General features: G+C 37.9%; 1 protein-coding gene across 1 annotated transcript in view; it reads right to left on the bottom strand.

Moving 5' to 3' along the window:
- LOC137286324 (cleavage stimulation factor subunit 3-like) overlaps positions 1–20,179 on the bottom strand; it is a 42,114-nt gene that overhangs the window by 13,580 nt on the left and 8,355 nt on the right. Inside the window, exons 4-6 of the mRNA XM_067818113.1 lie at positions 1,356–1,388; positions 1,051–1,148; positions 255–356 (exon numbers count right to left, since the gene is read on the bottom strand). Of these exons, the coding sequence (XP_067674214.1) occupies positions 255–356; positions 1,051–1,148; positions 1,356–1,388 (233 nt within the window). The remainder of the gene's footprint in view (positions 1–254; positions 357–1,050; positions 1,149–1,355; positions 1,389–20,179) is intronic.

Genomic DNA, 20,179 nt, shown 5'->3' with positions numbered 1-20,179 from the left:
TGATTCCCATTGCTGTCTGATGATACTGATTATATCGCATTATCTATGTTAATTTTCAAACAGTGATTTTACAACTGCTTCCTTCATCAATATCATCAATCAGCACATTAACCATTTGTTAGGTATGTGTCTGTTGCAAAACCCAAGCAAACATTATTCTCAATTAGTACAGGAAAGGACAAGAAAATTATTTCCTGCAGTCAAAAGATTCTTTTGAGAGTACTTCCTGTGGGCATGGACTGCATCATACTCACACAGACTTGAGGAAGGCGATGTAGTCTGTCCAGATCTGGTACGACATGATGTCCATACCTATCTTCTCTAGGGCAAAGTCATAGGCCTGCGCCATCTTCTCCCTGGAAACAAAAAACACATCCATATCAAGAGACAATGCCCTTTAGGGAGACTGACCTATATGATGGGATAGTGTGACTTGCAACATGGCAAGATTGTTTCGTACATCTATATAATGGGTTGATTGATCTGTAAGAATGGGACAGATTGAAGTGTATGATGGGGACATTAACTTGCATGATGAGACTATACTGACTTGTATGAGACTACTCTGACCTATATAATGGATGAGACTGAGCTCTATGATGGATAAGACTGACCTGCATGATGGATGAGACTGACCTGCATGATGGATGAGATTGTCCAGCATGGTGGATAAGACTGACCAGTATGGTGGATAAGACTGACCTGCATGATGGATGAGACTGACCTGCATGATGGATAAGACTGACCTGCATGATGGATGAGACTGACCTGCATGATGGATGAGACTGACCTGCATGATGGATAAGACTGACCTGCATGATGGATGAGACTGACCTGCATGATGGATGAGACTGACCTGCATGATGGATGAGACTGACCTGCATGATGGATGAGATTGTCCAGTATGGTGGATAAGACTGACCTATAGAATGGATAAGACTGAGCTCTATGATAGATGAGACTGACGTGTATGGAGGATGAGACTGACCTATTGGTGGATGAGACTGACATGTTTGATCGAGGAGACAAACCTCAGCAGGCTATACTGACCTGTATGATGGGAGGCTCCCCTTGGTCTCTTTGATGTAGTTGAGGTAAAGTTTCCACAGGTCGATGTTCAGAACTTTGATGAGACATCTTTGGAACAACTGGCAAAGAATACATAATGACATTTTACATATAATTTCTACATGACATTTCAACATTTACAGAGACACCTAGATATTCAGTAAGATCTACTGCTAAAAAAATGAAAATTGTATACATTTGGCAATTGTTGTTCATCATGAACATATTTTATTACTATTTTGCAGAATATCTGAGGATTATGTCTATCCAATTATGAAAATTCTCACCTTTTCAACTCTCTCATAATTCTTGAGTTTTAACTGAAATGACACAAAATGTACACTATAGAAGACATAAAGACAAGGGCACTCTGAAATTACTACCCTGACTTCAGTAAACACTGTATGTATTTTATTTAAATCTTAATAACACGGCTATGGTACAATGGCGATAAACATACTGTGTTTGGAAAATCAGAGGTATGTAACTATTACAATTTTGTTAATTGCTTCTGATTTTACAAGATAGAATGTTTATCTCCTAAATATAAAAAGACAGGGAAGTCCATCTGATGTCAGCTGAAAGCTAAGTGCTTCTGTGTCATTAAGATCTCAGCTGAAAAAATTATCTGACTCTGTCATAGGCAATATGAAGACTTGTTGCCTGTGGCTATGGCGTCTTGAGAAATGTGATGACATAGCTACATGTGGGCTGGTCTTGGTGACTGAAATGGAGTGTAATGGATTGGCTGCATGGAGACTTGTTGTCAAGGGACCTCAATGGGCTTCTTGTATGGAGATTTGTTGTCTATGGGACCTCAATGGGCTGCTTGTATGGAGATTTGTTGTCTATGGGACCTCAATGGGCTTGTATGAAGATTTGCTGTCTAAGGGACTAAAATGGGCTGCTTGTATGGAGACTTGTTGTCTAAGGGACCTCAATGTCCTGCTTGTATGAAGACTTGTCAAAGGGACTATAAGGGGCTGCATGTTTGTAGATTTGTGTAAGGGACCTCAATGGGCTGCACATATGGGGACTTGTTGTCAAAGGGACTACAATGGGCTGCAACATAAGTTGGCTGCATGGAGATACCATGTCTTTGTATGGAGACTTGTTGTCTAAGAGACCTCAAGCGGCTGCTTGTATGGACAATTGTTGTATAAGGGACTAAAATGGGCTGCTTGTATGGAGACTTGTTGTTAAAGGGACCTCAATGGGCTGCTTGTATGGAGATTTGTTGTCTATGGGACCTCAATGGGCTGCTTGTATGGAGATTTGTTGTCTATGGGACCTCAATGGGCTTGTATGAAGATATGCTGTCTAAGGGACTAAAATGGGCTGCTTGTATGGAGACTTGTTGTCTAAGGGACCTCAATGTCCTGCTTGTATGAAGACTTGTCAAAGGGACTATAAGGGGCTGCATGTTTGTAGATTTGTGTAAGGGACCTCAATGGGCTGCACATATGGGGACTTGTTGTCAAAGGGACTACAATGGGCTGCAACATAAGTTGGCTGCATGGAGATACCATGTCTTTGTATGGAGACTTGTTGTCTAAGAGACCTCAAGCGGCTGCTTGTATGGACAATTGTTGTATAAGGGACTAAAATGGGCTGCTTGTATGGAGACTTGTTGTTAAAGGGACCTCAATGGGCTGCTTGTATGGAGACTTGTCATCTAAGGGACCTCAATGGGCTGTTCATAAGGAGATTGTTGTCTACTCTAAGGGACCTTAATGGGCTACATGTATGGAGACTTGCCTCAGGGACCTTAATTGGCTGTTCATGAGACTTGTTGTCTAAAGGACCTTAAAGGGGCACTAATGCGAAACAATTTCCATGGACTCGTGGTTTCGATTGTTACTGTTTTTCTCCCGTGAGTATCCTGATGATATCCCAGAATTTGTGACTGGTTCGTGATCTCTGCTGCGCCTCCCATATGAGCAATTGATATTTTATGTGTAGACTGATCAACAAAGATGAAGTCATTTTACTTTGTTATTATTATTCATCTGCTTGTGGTATAGAAAAACGTTAGGACTGAAAAATAACGAAGTCAGTGTACGTCTTTATATTTTGTCTCATAAACCTAATTAGTTCCTTGTCACATTTGTATGCATTTTGAAAGTTAATAAAAAATAACCACACGGTCTACTTATACTTAAGAGTGAGTTTCTTACATGATTTTAATATCTAAACATTGTATAGATTGCCAACGTGAATCATATTTCACACACACCCCATTCGCGACCTAGTGCATGTTTTCTGTAATACAGATACTGCTGAATGCTACAAGAAATATATTGAAACAAAATGCAAATATTAAATTTAAGACAGACGAAAGTTATAGCAACAATGTCAGGTTATTAACTCGTTCAGGAATGTATCCATCAATATCCACATAAAAGAAGGATATTCTATTCGTCTGCAGCTGGTAAATAATCCTGCTCTATGTCTTGTGTGTTTCAACAGTCTAATATGCGAAAAAGTGACACATCATTTGAGAATTTTTCACACTGGCGTATACAGAATCTTACTGGTCACCCAGGACAGCACACCTGGCAACTAACTGTATGATGTCTGCCATTAGTTAGTCAATAATGAGCAACTATCAAGGCAGTGTGGGTTAATTCTTTGTAGGAAGGATGTTGTTTTTACACTCATACTTTACGACAGGGTGTAGTCAGTATACATTACGTAAATCTACGATCATAAACACTGCCTTTTTGACAAATCCATTGCGGAAGTAATTAACCTGTGTGTTATCGGTTAATCCTTTGATCGATGTTTGTTTTTGTAACTCAGCTGATAAACCCTCTTGCATCACTTACATGCATATATTACATAACATACAATACATTTGTCACTACAGACCTTAATTTATAATGTTGAGTATTTACTCCAGACAGGAGAAATGCCAAATGGGAACCTGTGTCCAGTAATTTTAGTGGTGTTACCACTATTTATACCCGTTATAAGTCCATTAACTGACCATCAAGTGAATGATGACAAATAACAGGTTTATACCATCAAACGCAAGTTACAGCAAGGAAGATGTAATCTCTGTGTCGCATGCTGCCTGAAAACACTTATGGGCTGAAACTGTTTTGAGGATACCAAAGGAACTTTGTTGTTACTTAAGAAATGCACATAGGTATTTGCTGTGTACTTGGGTAAATGGGTATAATGAGGTTTTTTTTATGTAAGAAAATTTTCAGATTTCTCTACCAATGGCAAAGTCGTTATTAGTTTACAAATTCAGATAAATCAACTGTGTGTGTTTTTATTATCATAGATAATAAACCAGGGTCGTAGATACCAAAATTTACGTAAGACGTTTGCTGTGACAGCTGCGCCAACCCTCAAAACTGTCTAAATATAAAGGTTTGCAATCTTTCGGACTTGAAACAATTGGCTTACTATGTGTATGTAGACATCATATTTTCACATGACATGATAGAATATCGAGGTAAAAATGGATCTGTGACTATACCATCCAGGCATCAGAAAATACAATACACTGATGGGATATTTTGTTACTTTGTCATATTTTAAATAACTGCATGTGATGGGACATCCGGCCTCCTCACTTTTTAGGGTGAAGAAATTCTGCTAATGTGGACAGGAGCCCAGTGCCCTTGTCTGTCATGGTCGAGGGAGCGGGTGCTGACCAATTTGGTGCTTGGTTTCGTAATTAGACCATTGGTGAGAAACGTTATTCGCTCCGCATCAGTGCCCCTTTAATGTCTTAGTAAATGTAATATGTTGGTTGCATGGAAACTCATTGTCTGAGGGATTGTAAAATGTTTGTTGCATGGAGACTTGCTGTCATATTGGCAGTAATATGTTGGTTGCATGGTGAGTCATCGTCTTAGTGACTGTAATATGTTGGTTGCATGGAAACTCATGTTAGTGGCAGGAACAGATTGGTTGTATGAAGACTTGTTGTCATATTGGCAGTAATATGTTGGTTGCATGGTGAGTCATTGTCTCAGTGACTGTAATATGTTGGTTGCATGGAAACTCATGTTAGTGGCAGGAACAGATTGGTTGTATGGAGACTTGCTGTCATATTAATAGTAATATGTTGGTTGCATGGTGAGTCACTGTCTCAGTGACTGTAATACGTTGGTTGCATGGAAACTCATGTTAGTGGCAGGAATAGATTGGTTGTATGGAGACTTGCTGTCATATTAGTAATATGTTGGTTGCATGGAAACTCTTGTCAGTGGCAGTAATAGATTGGTTGTATGGAGACCTCTTGCTGTAGTGATTGTAATATGTTGGTTGGATGGAGACTTCTTGTAATATTGACTATACTATTTTGGTTGCATGGAAACTTGTGTTAGTGGCAGGAACAGATTGGTTGTATGGACAGTGACTGTAATATGTTGGTTGCATGGAAACTCATGTTAGTGGCAGTAATATATCGGTTGTATGGAGACCTCTTGTTGTAGTGATTGTAATATGTTGGTTGCATGGAGACTTTGTCTTTGTGACAGTAATACATTGGTTGATTATCATGATGTCCTATGATGGAGCAGTCTGGTAGTAATTTACATCAGTCACTGGAAAAGTCATTTGCCCATGTGATCATGCGAACCAAATTTACATCTAGCCTAGTCATGTTTACATGGAAACCACATAAAAAAAATAAAAAATAATATCTGGGTCTAATCCCAAAAGGCGCATCTAGGGATCTTGACTGATATAAGTACAAAGTTTTATGAAGCTAGCATGTATAGTTTAGGAGATATGCTTCGAACAACGTATACAGTAGCACAGATGTACAGAACCTGTTTCCATATCCCACGCAACTTTGTTGTTGCGGGCAAATGTGCAAAAGCCTTGCAAATGTACTTGCTTTCTTAGTTCTTGTGACAGGTTGTTTGCATGAAGGTTTGTTCTCTTATTATTGGTACTGTAACTGTTCCATCATTATCTGTTGTCATGGTAACGGTGGTTTGCTACCTAGGATACATAAATGTTTCTACGTTACCACAGACTATGGAACGGTTTGTGTGTTACGAAGGATAAGGATTGGTTTGTGTTACCAAGGGTTAAAGATTGGTTTAGGTTACAAAGGATTAAAGGATGGTATGTGTTAACAAGGATTACAGAATGGTTCATGTGCCCATCTGCATACATATATACACATACTAAACACAATAAAGACTGGTTTGTGTTACCAAGGTTTGAAGATTGGTACATGTGTTAACAAGGATTATAGAATGGTTGTGTGTTACCATGGATTAAAGAATGGTTCATGTGTTACCAAGGTTTACAGATTGGTACATGTATTAACGAGGATTAAAGAATGGTTGTGTGATTAAAGAATGGTTCATGTGTTACCAAGGTTTAAAGATCGGTACATGTATTAAGAAGGATTAAAGAATGGTTGTGTGTTACCAAGGATTAAATAATGGTTCATGTGCTACTGAGGATTAAAGATGGCATGTGTGTTACCAAGGATAGGTTTTTGTGCTACAAGCACTTGGTTAGAATGGTTAAAATGTTCGACAGGGTGGCATTCTACCTAGTTTTGATGGATGGTTTCATGATAAAGAGGAAAAATAGAAGGTTTGCAAATTACAAGGATGCATTGTTTATTTAGAATGTAAGAATGTATTTCATCAAAGATGGATTGGTTGCATATTAACTGAGACAGGTTAATTAAAAAGAATGTAATCATGTTATATAGTTCAGCTGGTTTTCCTGTTTTCCTAGGATGAATAGATATCATGTAACCTAGGATGAATGGATGGCTAGAAACCATATTACTAGGATGAATGGATGGCTAGAAACCATATTACTAGGATGAATGGATGGCCAGAAACCATATTACTAGGATGAATGGATGGCTAGAAACCATATTACTAGGATGAATGGATGGCTAGAAACCATATTACTAGGATGAATGGATGGCCAGAAACCATATTACTAGGATGAATGGATGGCTAGAAACCATATTACTAGGATGAATGGATAGATAAGTAGCATGCTATTAAAGATGGATAAGTTCCATGTCGAATAGAAAGGATGCCTGGAATACAATAAACTGAATTACATGTTACTTTGGGTGGTGGGTATCATGTTACCTTGAAAGGATGGATATCAAGCTACCTTGGGTGGATATCATATTGGTAGGATGGGTAGGTATGTTACCTTGGGTAGCGGATATCATGTTACCTAGCATGGCTGGGTATTAAGTTACCCTGGGGGATGAATAGAAATAATATAACGTATGAACCTATGTTACCTTGGAAGCATGGGTGGAAATCATGATACGTACTGGCAAACAGGGATAAGTGGGACCAGCACAGATAACACATTCATGACAAGTAGGCAGTGCATCGTAGTGAGCAAATTCATTTGGTTTGTGAAAAGGAGAGTAGATGGAGGCTAGTGCACATGCAGTGCATGAGGCTGAAATTGATTCTGCGCATAGCTGTTCACACCTCTCATACTACAATTGATCGCGGACTATATGGCATACCAAAGGTTGAGGAGAGGAGAAGTCCGTGGCAAAAGCACACTACTTTCAAAATATGGGGAACATTGGATGTTATCCATGCACACACTGCTACCAGACCTCGTCCAATGATCATAAAACTGCACATGTCTGATGATAAAGTGTGCTCCCTGAAAGCAAGACCACCTTTCAAAGATGCCGAACATGGTAGCTCGAGTGACCTAACATTAACGTCAGCAACTTCAGACTTGAAACGGGACAAATATCTTCGGCTACTTTCATCAACCAGATCTACCAACATACGAGATTCTATAGTTCATACCCAAACGAGGATGTGGCAAGCAAGGTCGAAATCAACCTTCTTGTAGGATTTGGGCCGAAGCCCGGATCGTATCTTACAGGGTACTGCTGACAGTGACTCCAGTATTATGCACACTGAATATGGCTTTTGCAACAGAACTCTCTCAGTTCTGCTGGAATATAAATCAGGAGATGATAACTATATTAGAAAATTGAAAATTATTTGCCATCTTGAAACATTTGCCGACTCTAACTACAACATAACTGGTTAGTGAATTACAAAGTTTTCTCCGGCTCCACTGTGGAACTGTCTGATTACAGTAGACTTCAGGAGGTGTCTGCGTGTGTATACATCAGTATATTGGCATTATTTTTTAAATTAATAACTACAGATGTCGACAATTTTATATGTATACACATGTCAAAAGCTTTATTTGCTATTGATAAGCATGATAATTTGATATGGACACATATACCACCTGAAGGCTTTCCTTATGCTAACCATGTTGGTACTAACTGTAGTTAAATAAACTTGAGGATTTTCTGTTAGATAAGCAATTTGAGCTTAGCAATGCTTAGTGATACATATACTGTTTTGTGTGATCTAAATTCTGACTGGTAATGCTAATAACCCGTCAACATCCTCAAATGATGATACATTACACAGACACTTTCGACTTCATGAAGATGATGACGTTAATTTTGATAATCGGATGTCTCACAAATCAACAACAAATCTGGCCAGAAGCTTGTAGACACATGTTACGCATTTCAATTGTTTAGTGTTAAGAGGATAGTATATGGTGATTCAAAAGGGGAATATATGTATTGCGCGTATCAAGGTGCAAGTGTCAATGATTATTTTATTTGCTCGTCTGATTTCTTCCAGTATATTGGCCTGTTGAATATTGGGGATAGGCATGAGTCTGACCATTTACCTCATGAATTAATTTGTAATTTCCCCAGTATCAATCAGTCCGTGAACGATGACAGCGGGTCCACAAACATAAAACAACTGGTGTGGAATGATAATTTTGCAAGCACTTTCTTATCAAATGTAAAAGACAACATAGCATCGTTTGGGGAAAAACTTGATACAGATGTAAATGGGGCCATAAATGACTTTGTAGAACTTTTCTCGACTTCAGCTAATTGAATGCTTAAGGATGTCAATTAGAAACAACTAACAAAAATTCTAAATACAGATTGTAGATCAGCAATGCTTGTTAACATCTTCGCAGATTTAGAGTGACTCGCAGCAATTATGATGGAAGGAAACATTGCGAAAATAGAAATAAGTATACGCTTTCTGTGAAAAATATATGAGAATGCGGAGACAAGAAAGGTTAGGATAAATCTACAAACAGCCCATCAGCATTTTGGAAAACTATCCATCATTTACAAAAGAGAAGTAAGTTGAGAAACAGCATCACTAAGATTGAATGGTAAAATCATTTTAAAAATGTATATTAAAGCGGTGAAATATTTGACTAGACATTCAACGAGGTAATTAAGACTTCAGACTGATTGTTCAACAATGATCCTTACACAGAAGTAGACCAACTTGTGCTAGACAGTCCTATTTCCTGAACAGGAAATATTTGAAGTGAAAAATCAAAATTGGAAAGCTGCTGGACCTGACGATATCATGATAGAAAGGATAAAGTGTTCTAAATTTGAAATTATGGCATTCCTTATAAAATGTTTCAATAAGCTGTTTGAAAACAGAATGTTTCCCTGAAGTTAGTCAAGCTCCATAATAATTCCACTACATAAAAAGGAGGACAGAAACGATCAGGACAATTATTGGGGTTTATCATTAATGAATATCTTGGCGAAAGTGTTTACTTTGATATAGAACAATAGACTATCAAACTGGGCGAGTATGCATGATACAATTCCTGAATCCCATATTTACTCTGTATGCCTTGGTCCAAAAGAGAACCATAAGTTGTACATAGCATTTGTATATTTAAAAAAAAGCATTTGATTTGGTTAATCATTCTAAATTAGGACAACGTTTACACAAAACAGGTTACAGAATAAAATTATAAGCATTCTGAAATCAATGTATTCTAACGTTTGTTCTTGTTTGTGGTGCAAAGACGGGGTCGCAGATCTTTTCGATTTTCCCCCCTTAGTTTAAGACAAGGTTGTTGCTCAAGTCCTTTCTTATTTTCCTTCTTCATTAGAGAATTGCATCATGATATCAATCAGTATACCTACTTGGGACTTTTGTTTTCCAGTAGAATGAATTTGACTAAATATACACAGAACTTCGCTTTACATAAAAAAATTGGCTTTAATACAAGTTTATCAGTTACCTACAAAGTTGGAACTATGTCAACCAATGTATTTTTTAAGATATTTAATACTCAGATTCCACCCATTTTATCATATGGAGCTGAAATACAGTTTCCAGTTCATCTTCTAGCCTGTAAAGAGTAACTCAATGCAAGCCTAAAGATACCTAAAAGCATGGTATATGGTAAATGTGCCAGATTTCCCTTACATATTAATTCTCAAATAAAATGTTTAAAATATTGGTTCAAAATTCTAAATATGCATGAAATGTTTGCCAAAATTAACTTTACTATGCTCTTAAATCTTGACAGTTTGGAAAAACAAACTTTGGTAACTGATATCAGAAATTTATTATTTTCTCCGTGTCCGGTTTCATATGGTTGTGCCAGAAGTTGGCGATGTGAATAGGTTTATAAATAAATTTCATGTCAGATCAATAGATATGTTTTCACTAAGAATGGACATCCATGTTTGAAATGTTACCCCAACCAGAAAAATACTTATCATTAATTACAACATATAGTTTACTGGTTTATATAGCCATACTGGCCTTTATGTAACATTGGGTTAGATAATGAAATCCATTTCACCCTGATATGTCCTTGTTATCATGAATTAAGACAGAAATACATGCCAGACCATATTCTTGCAAAACAAGCCCCATGTGACATATATAGCTTCGTTACAAAGTAATAGTGAAAATATTCTTGTTCAATTGCCTATGTATACAAGGCATGCATTAGCAAAAAGATATCTTTTCATACAAATTGTATACCCTTAAATATATAAGTAAATATCCAAATATTCCTTCCATTACTGGAACTCTCTTGTGTATGGGCCAGAGGTCTTTCATACAATAAACATGTGACTTGACTTACAATCTATTCGCTAACTACCTGTGGAACTTTGCTTACAATGGCAAACACCAGTGAGCAGAACTCAAACATGCTCATATGAGCCAACTGTCAGGTTGCTGCTCAACTTATCCTTGTTTGCCAGTAGGATGGATATCATGTTACCTAGGGTGGATGATTATCATTGATGTTTTGCATGTAGAGTTGCCCAAATTGTTATCTGAATGTGTGCCTTTGACCAGTTACAGTCCTTGTTTGTCTCTGGCTGTGGTATGGTCTTTTTGACACAAGTCTTCCACAGCAACAATCTTAATATCAGTAAATAAGTGTGTCAATAAATGGTGTTTTGTGCTGTAACTCTCAAAGTCAGGCTGTTGGTGGATGAGTGAATATTGGTAAATGTCAGTAAGTTTGTCTGTTCGGTTGTATGTGACTTCATGGATATCTTTTTCAAACTGTTCCAACATATTCAAGATAATATTGTTTACATGGCATAGAGAAAACATGTCTCTTTTTTCACATTCAGTAATTAGTTATGCATGTATTTTGTATCAACTTCCCCATCCTCCTCCATTTCACAAGTTTACTGTTTGATTTTGGAACAAATATGACAATTGCAAATTTTGACACCCCTATAAACACTCCCCGCTAAATACCAAGGGTAATAACTCCAGCAGTCACGCACCATCAACTGCCTTGACTGGTAATTTCTTGCAGACAGTTATTGCCTTTGTCCTTTTGATTTAAAGGCAGCTACCAAAGATAATCACAAGGTCTATTTGCTTCTAATATTAGACTATTTGGGTTTTTTTATGCTGCAGTAGGTGCTCTAATAAGTTGAGTTCAAATAACTACTTCCAGACCAATCTGTAAGTAACCTATGTAAGAATGACATCAGCTATACCTGGAATTCAGACCACTCTCAACACTATCTACTGAGAACACATTCTGAGACATCAGCAACTGCATCACCCGGCCGAAAGCTATGATTACATGATGTCATTTAGAAAGTGGTCAAATGCAACATTGTCATATTTGGGATTTCACTTTCTTAGTAAAGTACTGAGTAGGCTAGGCATCTGACTTTGTGTGCTGGCTATTAGGTGCCTGACTGAGGGTGCTGTTTCGAATCCTGCATGGGACTCAACCAAAACAGTACTAAAATTTGTACTTTACTAAGAAAGTGAAATCCCAAATATGACATATGTTGAATTGCATCACTCATATTTGTTTTTGGATGAGGATCAATTACTTAAAGCTCAACGATGACACGATGGAGCTACTCATCATCTGACCGAAAACTATAAACCCTTCCATCACAGTACCTGAGCTCAGGATAGGTGATAACTTGATTGTGCTAAAAAATATGTGTGCTAAAAACTCAGAGTCCTTTCTGATTCCTTGAGAAGCATGTCACCATGGTGAGTAAAACAGCAAACCACCAAATCAGGAACATTGGTCAAATATCTCAATACATGAACCAGAAAGATGATACATCCCTTTCTTATGCCTTTGCCTCATCCAAGCTTGATTACTGCAACAGCCTTTTGTTTGGATGCAGACAAAATATTCCGTACAAGCTTCAGAGTACACAAAACTCATCAGTCAGAATGATTACCCACATAAAGAAGTATGAGCATATATAGAGGATACTAAAAGACTTTCCGTGTAATACCATTTTTTTAAAACAAGTGAATGATTTGGTATCAAACAAGCGAAAGCATACATCATCCATTTAGCTGTATTACACCAGTTTAACATTGCTGGGCAAGTAATAAAACACTTGTACTCAAGAAACCCCACTGGCTACCAATCAAGGACAGGACTTAATTCAAACTCCTATTGTTTGTCATGAAGGCGCTCAATGGTCTTCCTTCAGACTTTACATCCAGTAGCCTTAGTTTGTTAGCATATATTGTACATATTCCCCTACTCAATTTGTCATGATATACTGTACATACACCACTCTTGGTTTGTCATGACATATTGTATCTATTAACGTCTTAGTTTGTTAGTATATATTGTACATATTCCCCTTCTCAGTTTGTCATATCTTTCCCACCTCTTAGTTTGCCATGATATATTGTATCTATTTAAGTCTTAATTTGCTTGTATATATTGAACATACCCAACTCTTAGTTTGTTATGATATATTACATCTATCAACATTATAACTTGTCATGCTATGTTATAGCGATATATACCATTGGTTGTTAGAATATACCATACACATTCCTCTCTCAGTTTGTTATATGTTGTCGATAAATGTACAACTGTGTCCATATGTGAAGGACATATTTCATGTATTGATCACTGCCATAGTGTAAAAGCTATATGTATAACCCCTACAATGTCAGTGATATATTACATCTATATATTAGTCAATATGTCAAAATGTAAAAACATCACAGTCTACTGTCAATAGGTTAGTCTATATCAACATATGAAGTCCTGATAAATATTGAATCTATATTCATATTAGTGTCATCATATATCATTTAAGGAGGTCAGGATGTATAGCATATATCATTAAATCCAGTCAGTTGGTAAAGATATATTGTATTTCCATCCTTATCAATTTAAAAATAGAATCTGTCAAATAAAATATAAAAATTATAATTCGAAACCCAAAAACTACGTGTATCTTGTACAGGGTTGAACACATAAACGAAGGAGGGAATGTCAAACATAATACAAAGTGTAAAATAATAGAAAACAATGAACTCCTTACATACATTGAACTGTTGTCTAAAGCTTTTGTGATGTGTCAATCAAGTCAAACTTTGTGATGAGCCCTAAAGCCATGTGGTGGTGATAACTGGTTGCTTGCCAGTAGAAAAGTCTGCTTTTTCAAACACAAAGAAGTTTATCTTGGTTTAAATACTTTTTCAATCACATCTACAAAGAATATTTTTGTTAATATTAACAAAAGATAACGTGTACAAAAAGTATTGTGCTTAATTTCAATTTCATATGCTGTCAATAAGTACATACCAGAGCTCCAGATAATTTTTCAAATAATTGGGTATTTACTCCCATGTCTGTATATGGATGAGTAATTGCATTTTTAGGGAAGTAACTAGCATTTTGTGTACTCCCACTAGTATAGAGAAGTGAGTACTTTAACAGAGAGTTTCCTATCCTTATTGGGTAACTGACACTTCTAAATATATAAACATAAATCCTTCTCACCTTCTCACAGACTTACGTTTTTAGTAATGTTTATACTGCCAAATAGTTTGCAGCCATTTTAAACACTGACCATGGAAGCCATGTGACAACTTCAGTTTCCTCAGGACAGTGGCTATAATAGTATATTAGAGTTAGGGCGCCATGATGAATTATCACACAAAGCTAATTCAGCTGAGTAAAGTCCGCAAGATATTGCAGACGTACTGGGATTTTAAGTGATTTTTATGTGTTTTTTTTACAGATTTGTAATTATTTGGGTAAATGTCATTTTCATTGCGTAAAATATATGCAAATACACGCCTTATCTGGAGCTGATATGCCCATCTGTGAGCTTATTGACATTATATAAGTTATACCCAGCCTTCTATGGGGTTGTCAATATGTACATACCATCTGTGAGGGTACTGACAACATGTACAGATATACCCAGCCGTCTATGGGGTTGTCAATATGTACATACCATCTGTTAGGGTACTGACAACATGTACAGATATACCCAGCCGTCTATGGGGTTGTCAATATGTACATACCATCTGTTAGGGTACTGACAACATGTACAGATATACCCAGCCGTCTATGGGGTTGTCAATATGTACATACCATCTGTGAGGGTACTGACAACATGTACAGATATACCCAGCCTTCTATGGGGTTGTCAATATGTACATACCATCTGTGAGGGTATTGACAACATGTACAGATATACCCAGCCTTCTATGGGGTTGTCAATATGTACATACCATCTGTGAGGGTATTGACAACATGTACAGATATACCCAGCCTTCTATGGGGTTGTCAATATGTACATACCATCTGTGAGGGTACTGACAACATGTACAGATATACCCAGCCTTCTATGGGGTTGTCAATATGTACATACCATCTGTGAGGGTATTGACAAAATGTACTGATACACCCAGCCTTCTATGGGGTTGTCAATATGTACATACCATCTGTGAGGGTACTGACAACATGTACAGATATACCCAGCCGTCTATGGGGTTGTCAATATGTACATACCATCTGTTAGGGTACTGACAACATGTACAGATATACCCAGCCGTCTATGGGGTTGTCAATATGTACATACCATCTGTGAGGGTACTGACAACATGTACAGATATACCCAGCCTTCTATGGGGTTGTCAATATGTACATACCATCTGTGAGGGTATTGACAACATGTACAGATATACCCAGCCTTCTATGGGGTTGTCAATATGTACATACCATCTGTGAGGGTACTGACAACATGTACAGATATACCCAGCCTTCTATGGGGTTGTCAATATGTACATACCATCTGTGAGGGTATTGACAAAATGTACTGATACACCCAGCCTTCTATGGGGTTGTCAATATGTACATACCATCTGTGAGGGTACTGACAACATGTACAGATATACCCAGCCGTCTATGGGGTTGTCAATATGTACATACCATCTGTTAGGGTACTGACAACATGTACAGATATACCCAGCCGTCTATGGGGTTGTCAATATGTACATACCATCTGTGAGGGTACTGACAACATGTACAGATATACCCAGCCTTCTATGGGGTTGTCAATATGTACATACCATCTGTGAGGGTATTGACAACATGTACAGATATACCCAGCCTTCTATGGGGTTGTCAATATGTACATACCATCTGTGAGGGTACTGACAACATGTACAGATATACCCAGCCGTCTATGGGGTTGTCAATATGTACATACCATCTGTGAGGGTATTGACAAAATGTACTGATACACCCAGCCTTCTATGGGGTTGTCAATATGTACATACCATCTGTGAGGGTATTGACAAAATGTACAGATATACCCAGCCGTCTATGGGGTTGTCAATATGTACATACCATCTGTGAGGGTATTGACAAAATGTACAGATATACCCAGTCTTCTCTATGGTTGTCAATATGTACATACCATCTGTGAGGGTATTGACAAAATGTACAGATATACCCAGCCGTCTATGGGGTTGTCAATATGTACATACCATCTGTGAGGGTATTGACAACATGTACAGATATACCCAGCCGTCTATGGGGTTGTCAATATGTACATACCATCTGTGAGGGTATTGACAAAATGTACAGATATACCCAGTCTTCTCTATGGTTGTCAATATGTACATACCATCTGTGAGGGTATTGACAAAATGTACAGATATACCCAGCCGTCTATGGGGTTGTCAATATGTACATACCATCTGTGAGGGTATTGACAACATGTACAGATATACCCAGCCGTCTATGGGGTTGTCAATATGTACATACCATCTGTGAGGGTACTGACAACATGTACAGATATACCCAGCCTTCTATGGGGTTGTCAATATGTACATACCATCTGTGAGGGTATTGACAGCATGTACAGATATACTCAGCCGTCTATGGGGTTGTCAATATGTACATACCATCTGTGAGGGTATTGACAACATGTACAGATACACCCAGCCGTCTATGGGGTTGTCAATATGTACATACCATCTGTGAGGGTACTGACAAAATGTACAGATATACCCAGCCGTCTATGGGGTTGTCAATATGTACATACCATCTGTGAGGGTACTGACAACATGTACAGATATACCCAGCCGTCTATGGGGTTGTCAATATGTACATACCATCTGTGAGGGTACTGACAAAATGTACTGATATACCCAGCCTTCTATGGGGTTGTCAATATGTACATACCATCTGTGAGGGTACTGACAACATGTACAGATACACCCAGCCGTCTATGGGGTTGTCATTTGGGTTATCATACCCATCTGAGATTATTCACAACAGGTACAGATATACCCAGCTTTCTATGAGTTTTTCAATATGTAACCTCAGATGGACATGCAGCGATCAGTAGTTTGCATTTCTTATGTCTGGTATAATGATTCAGTCTAAGACTGGGCTATAAAAAGGCTTAAAGTAGTGAATTTCTTACATGCTTTGTAACATGCATGTGGCAAAGCAGCAACACAGGATATGTATGAAAATATAAACTCTTGAAAGGATTCAATGTCAGCAGGTTCACTGATACCTCATCATTGTTTAATGTCTTTCAATGAACTGTGTACATCATAAAAATAGATGTCATGTGTGCTATGTACAGATATACCCCAGGAGCTTAGCTTACAGGAACATACACTGAAATATTCTGATCAGGGTATAAATGAGTGAGTTTAGTTTTACACCACACTCAGCAATATCCCAGCTATATGGCAGCGGTCTGTTAATAGTCTGGACCAGACAGTCCAGTCATCAACAGCATGAGCATTGATCTGCACCATTGGGAACAGATGATGCATCTTTTAAAACAAACATAGTTGCCTTTAGTAGCAAGCATGGGTTGCTAAAGACCTTTTCTACACTGGATCTTCACGGGTCTTGTCTAAATATAAAGTATACCTAGTAGGAAATAATGTTTGAGAGTAACTTGTCAGTTTGGTCAACCTCTTTATTGAATGTTCTTTGTTCTAAAAGACAGCTTGTCATTTTTTTACTCCAACAGGCGACATATCATGCAATGCACTGATACTGTCGCTGAGCACAAGTAAAACCTGCAGAAATTATAGTCCATAATAATCGAGGCATTTCAACAAAGGAAACTATAGTTTGATTGCTTTCTAAGTGGAGTTTTTTCCCCTTCAGTGAGTATGATGTTAGGCCACTTTTAGCAATATTCCAGCAATATCATGGCAGGGGACACCAGAAGCGGGCTTCATACATTGTACCCATGTAGATAATACAACCAGGTCTTTGGGTGAAAGAAAACGCTCTAACCACTAGGCTATATCACTGCCCTGTTTTCCTTTCAGCTTAATGTCAATATGCAGGAACATACTAACTCATGAGGTTATTGTCAGAATGTACAAATATTAGCAATCATAAGAGGTTTTCTTCATGTGTGCAAATATACTCAGCCGCCTAAAAGGGTCTATCTGTGAAGCAGTGAAAATGAAGGAAGTTTTGCTCTCATAGAGTACATAATAATAGCTGTATTTGAACAGATCTCTGACACACTGTTGATGAGGTAACCAATCGCTGTATGTTTTGCATGTGGTGTTTTAAAGGCGCAAGCAGTCAGGCAAAATGGTTGACCCAGTGACTGTTGATGATTTGCTGTAATTACACAACTAACACTGAACTTAGAGAAGACTATCATGTGACAGTATAGACTAGGTGACCTCTGCCTGGGCCAGGAAGTGTCAGTGGCTGCAAGGAAATATTCACTGGCTGGTTTGATGATGTGTATTTTGTTAGCCGCATGCACCACCATCTACAAAGCACTTCATCTATGAATTGTGTTGTCTACAAGTATCAACAATCCAATTCATCTGCAAGTAACATTATGTTTAAGTATACCATCATCAACAATATACTATGCCACAATACACCCTCCCATGCCAGTATGCACCAATATACCCTACCATGCCAATATGTACCACTATACCTATCTGTGCCTGCATACAATACACCTTACCATGCCTGTATGCAACAATACACCCTCCCATTATATCTATCTGTGCCTGTATACAATACACCCTCCCTTGCCAGTATGCAATAATATGCCCTGCCATGGGTATAAATATAATTTCCCATGCCAGTATGCAAGAATATACCCACCAGTGTTGGTACCTCAACAATATAACCTCATGTGCCGGTATGCAACAATATACCCACTGTCATCGATAAGCAACAATATACCCTACAGAGTTGATATGAAAATACCCTCATGTGGCCGTATGTAGCATTATTACCCTTAACATAATTTGTCAAATTGTGATTTGTTAACAGCCAAAACATACGAAACCATGTCAGCAGTTTACAAAACCACAAATGTGATCATTTTCATCATTAACTAAGCCACTCCGAGTTATCCCCCTTTATGACCATTCAGGAAACATCAAGGTGAAATGTGTTGCGTCTCAATCTGCCGAAGGTTGAATGTCGTCTACAGATAAGCTAAATAAAAAGATCATAAGGGTAATAAATTTGTCATACTGAGTTTTGAAAGGGCGTACGGAACTGTACAAGCCTTGTAAATTCCATATTTCCTTCAGCTGCGCCTCAGACATACAGAATATACAAGGGTCTTACAATACTGTACACCCTTTCAAAACACTGTGTACCTAATAATATACTCTCCTCTGTCGGTATGCAACAATATACGCTTCTCTGTTAGTATGCAATATAATAACATCTAGGTCTGTGATGGGTGGGAAAAACTGGAATCGAGTAACCACATGTACTTTACCTGAATTGGAATTGAGTACCCATAAATGTAAATGCTACAGCCCATTCTGTTGACATTCAGAATATTCAATCTTGATTTGACAGAGATTACTATTGATAATTTTAAAGGGTGGCATTAAGCCACTAAAATTTATCTCTATTTATTTACATCTGTTCAACCAATATAAGAATAACACCATTACTCATATTCCACATTAATACACAGAATATTTCGTTCCTGCTGTTTCTGTAACTTTACTACACACTGATCATGTACAGGTAAATAAGATTCATTAGAAATGAGCTCCATTAATTGGACAATACCAATGATGTAAATGTGTGTTACGCCAATAAGGAAAAGGACAAGTCATTATCTGCCCTTGTTATTACAGGGTTCTCTCCCTTTCAGGGTACTCCATTTCTGGACATAGGACTTAATTCCAGCTGTACCGGACCCAGATTCGAGTACCCATCCAATCCCTAATAATATCCCAAGACAGTATGCAACAATATACCCTCCTGTGGTTGTATGCTACTGTATACCCTCATGGAGGTATAAATATACTTAGCCACACCACACTAAACACCATCCAGCGATGATATGCAACTCCAGTGTCAATATGCAACAATATACCCTATGCAGCAATATTCTCTCCTGTGCCTGCATGCAATAATACACCCCACCTCTCCCACCATGAAAATACGCAAGAAGATAACATACTGTGTCAGTATCTAACACTATACCTATCAGTGCAGT

This window comes from Haliotis asinina, chromosome 6, assembly GCF_037392515.1.
Source record: "Haliotis asinina isolate JCU_RB_2024 chromosome 6, JCU_Hal_asi_v2, whole genome shotgun sequence".
NCBI classification, from domain to species: domain Eukaryota; kingdom Metazoa; phylum Mollusca; class Gastropoda; order Lepetellida; family Haliotidae; genus Haliotis; species Haliotis asinina.
Note: the sequence above shows the minus strand (reverse complement) of the source record. Positions and strands in the feature narration are given on the sequence as shown.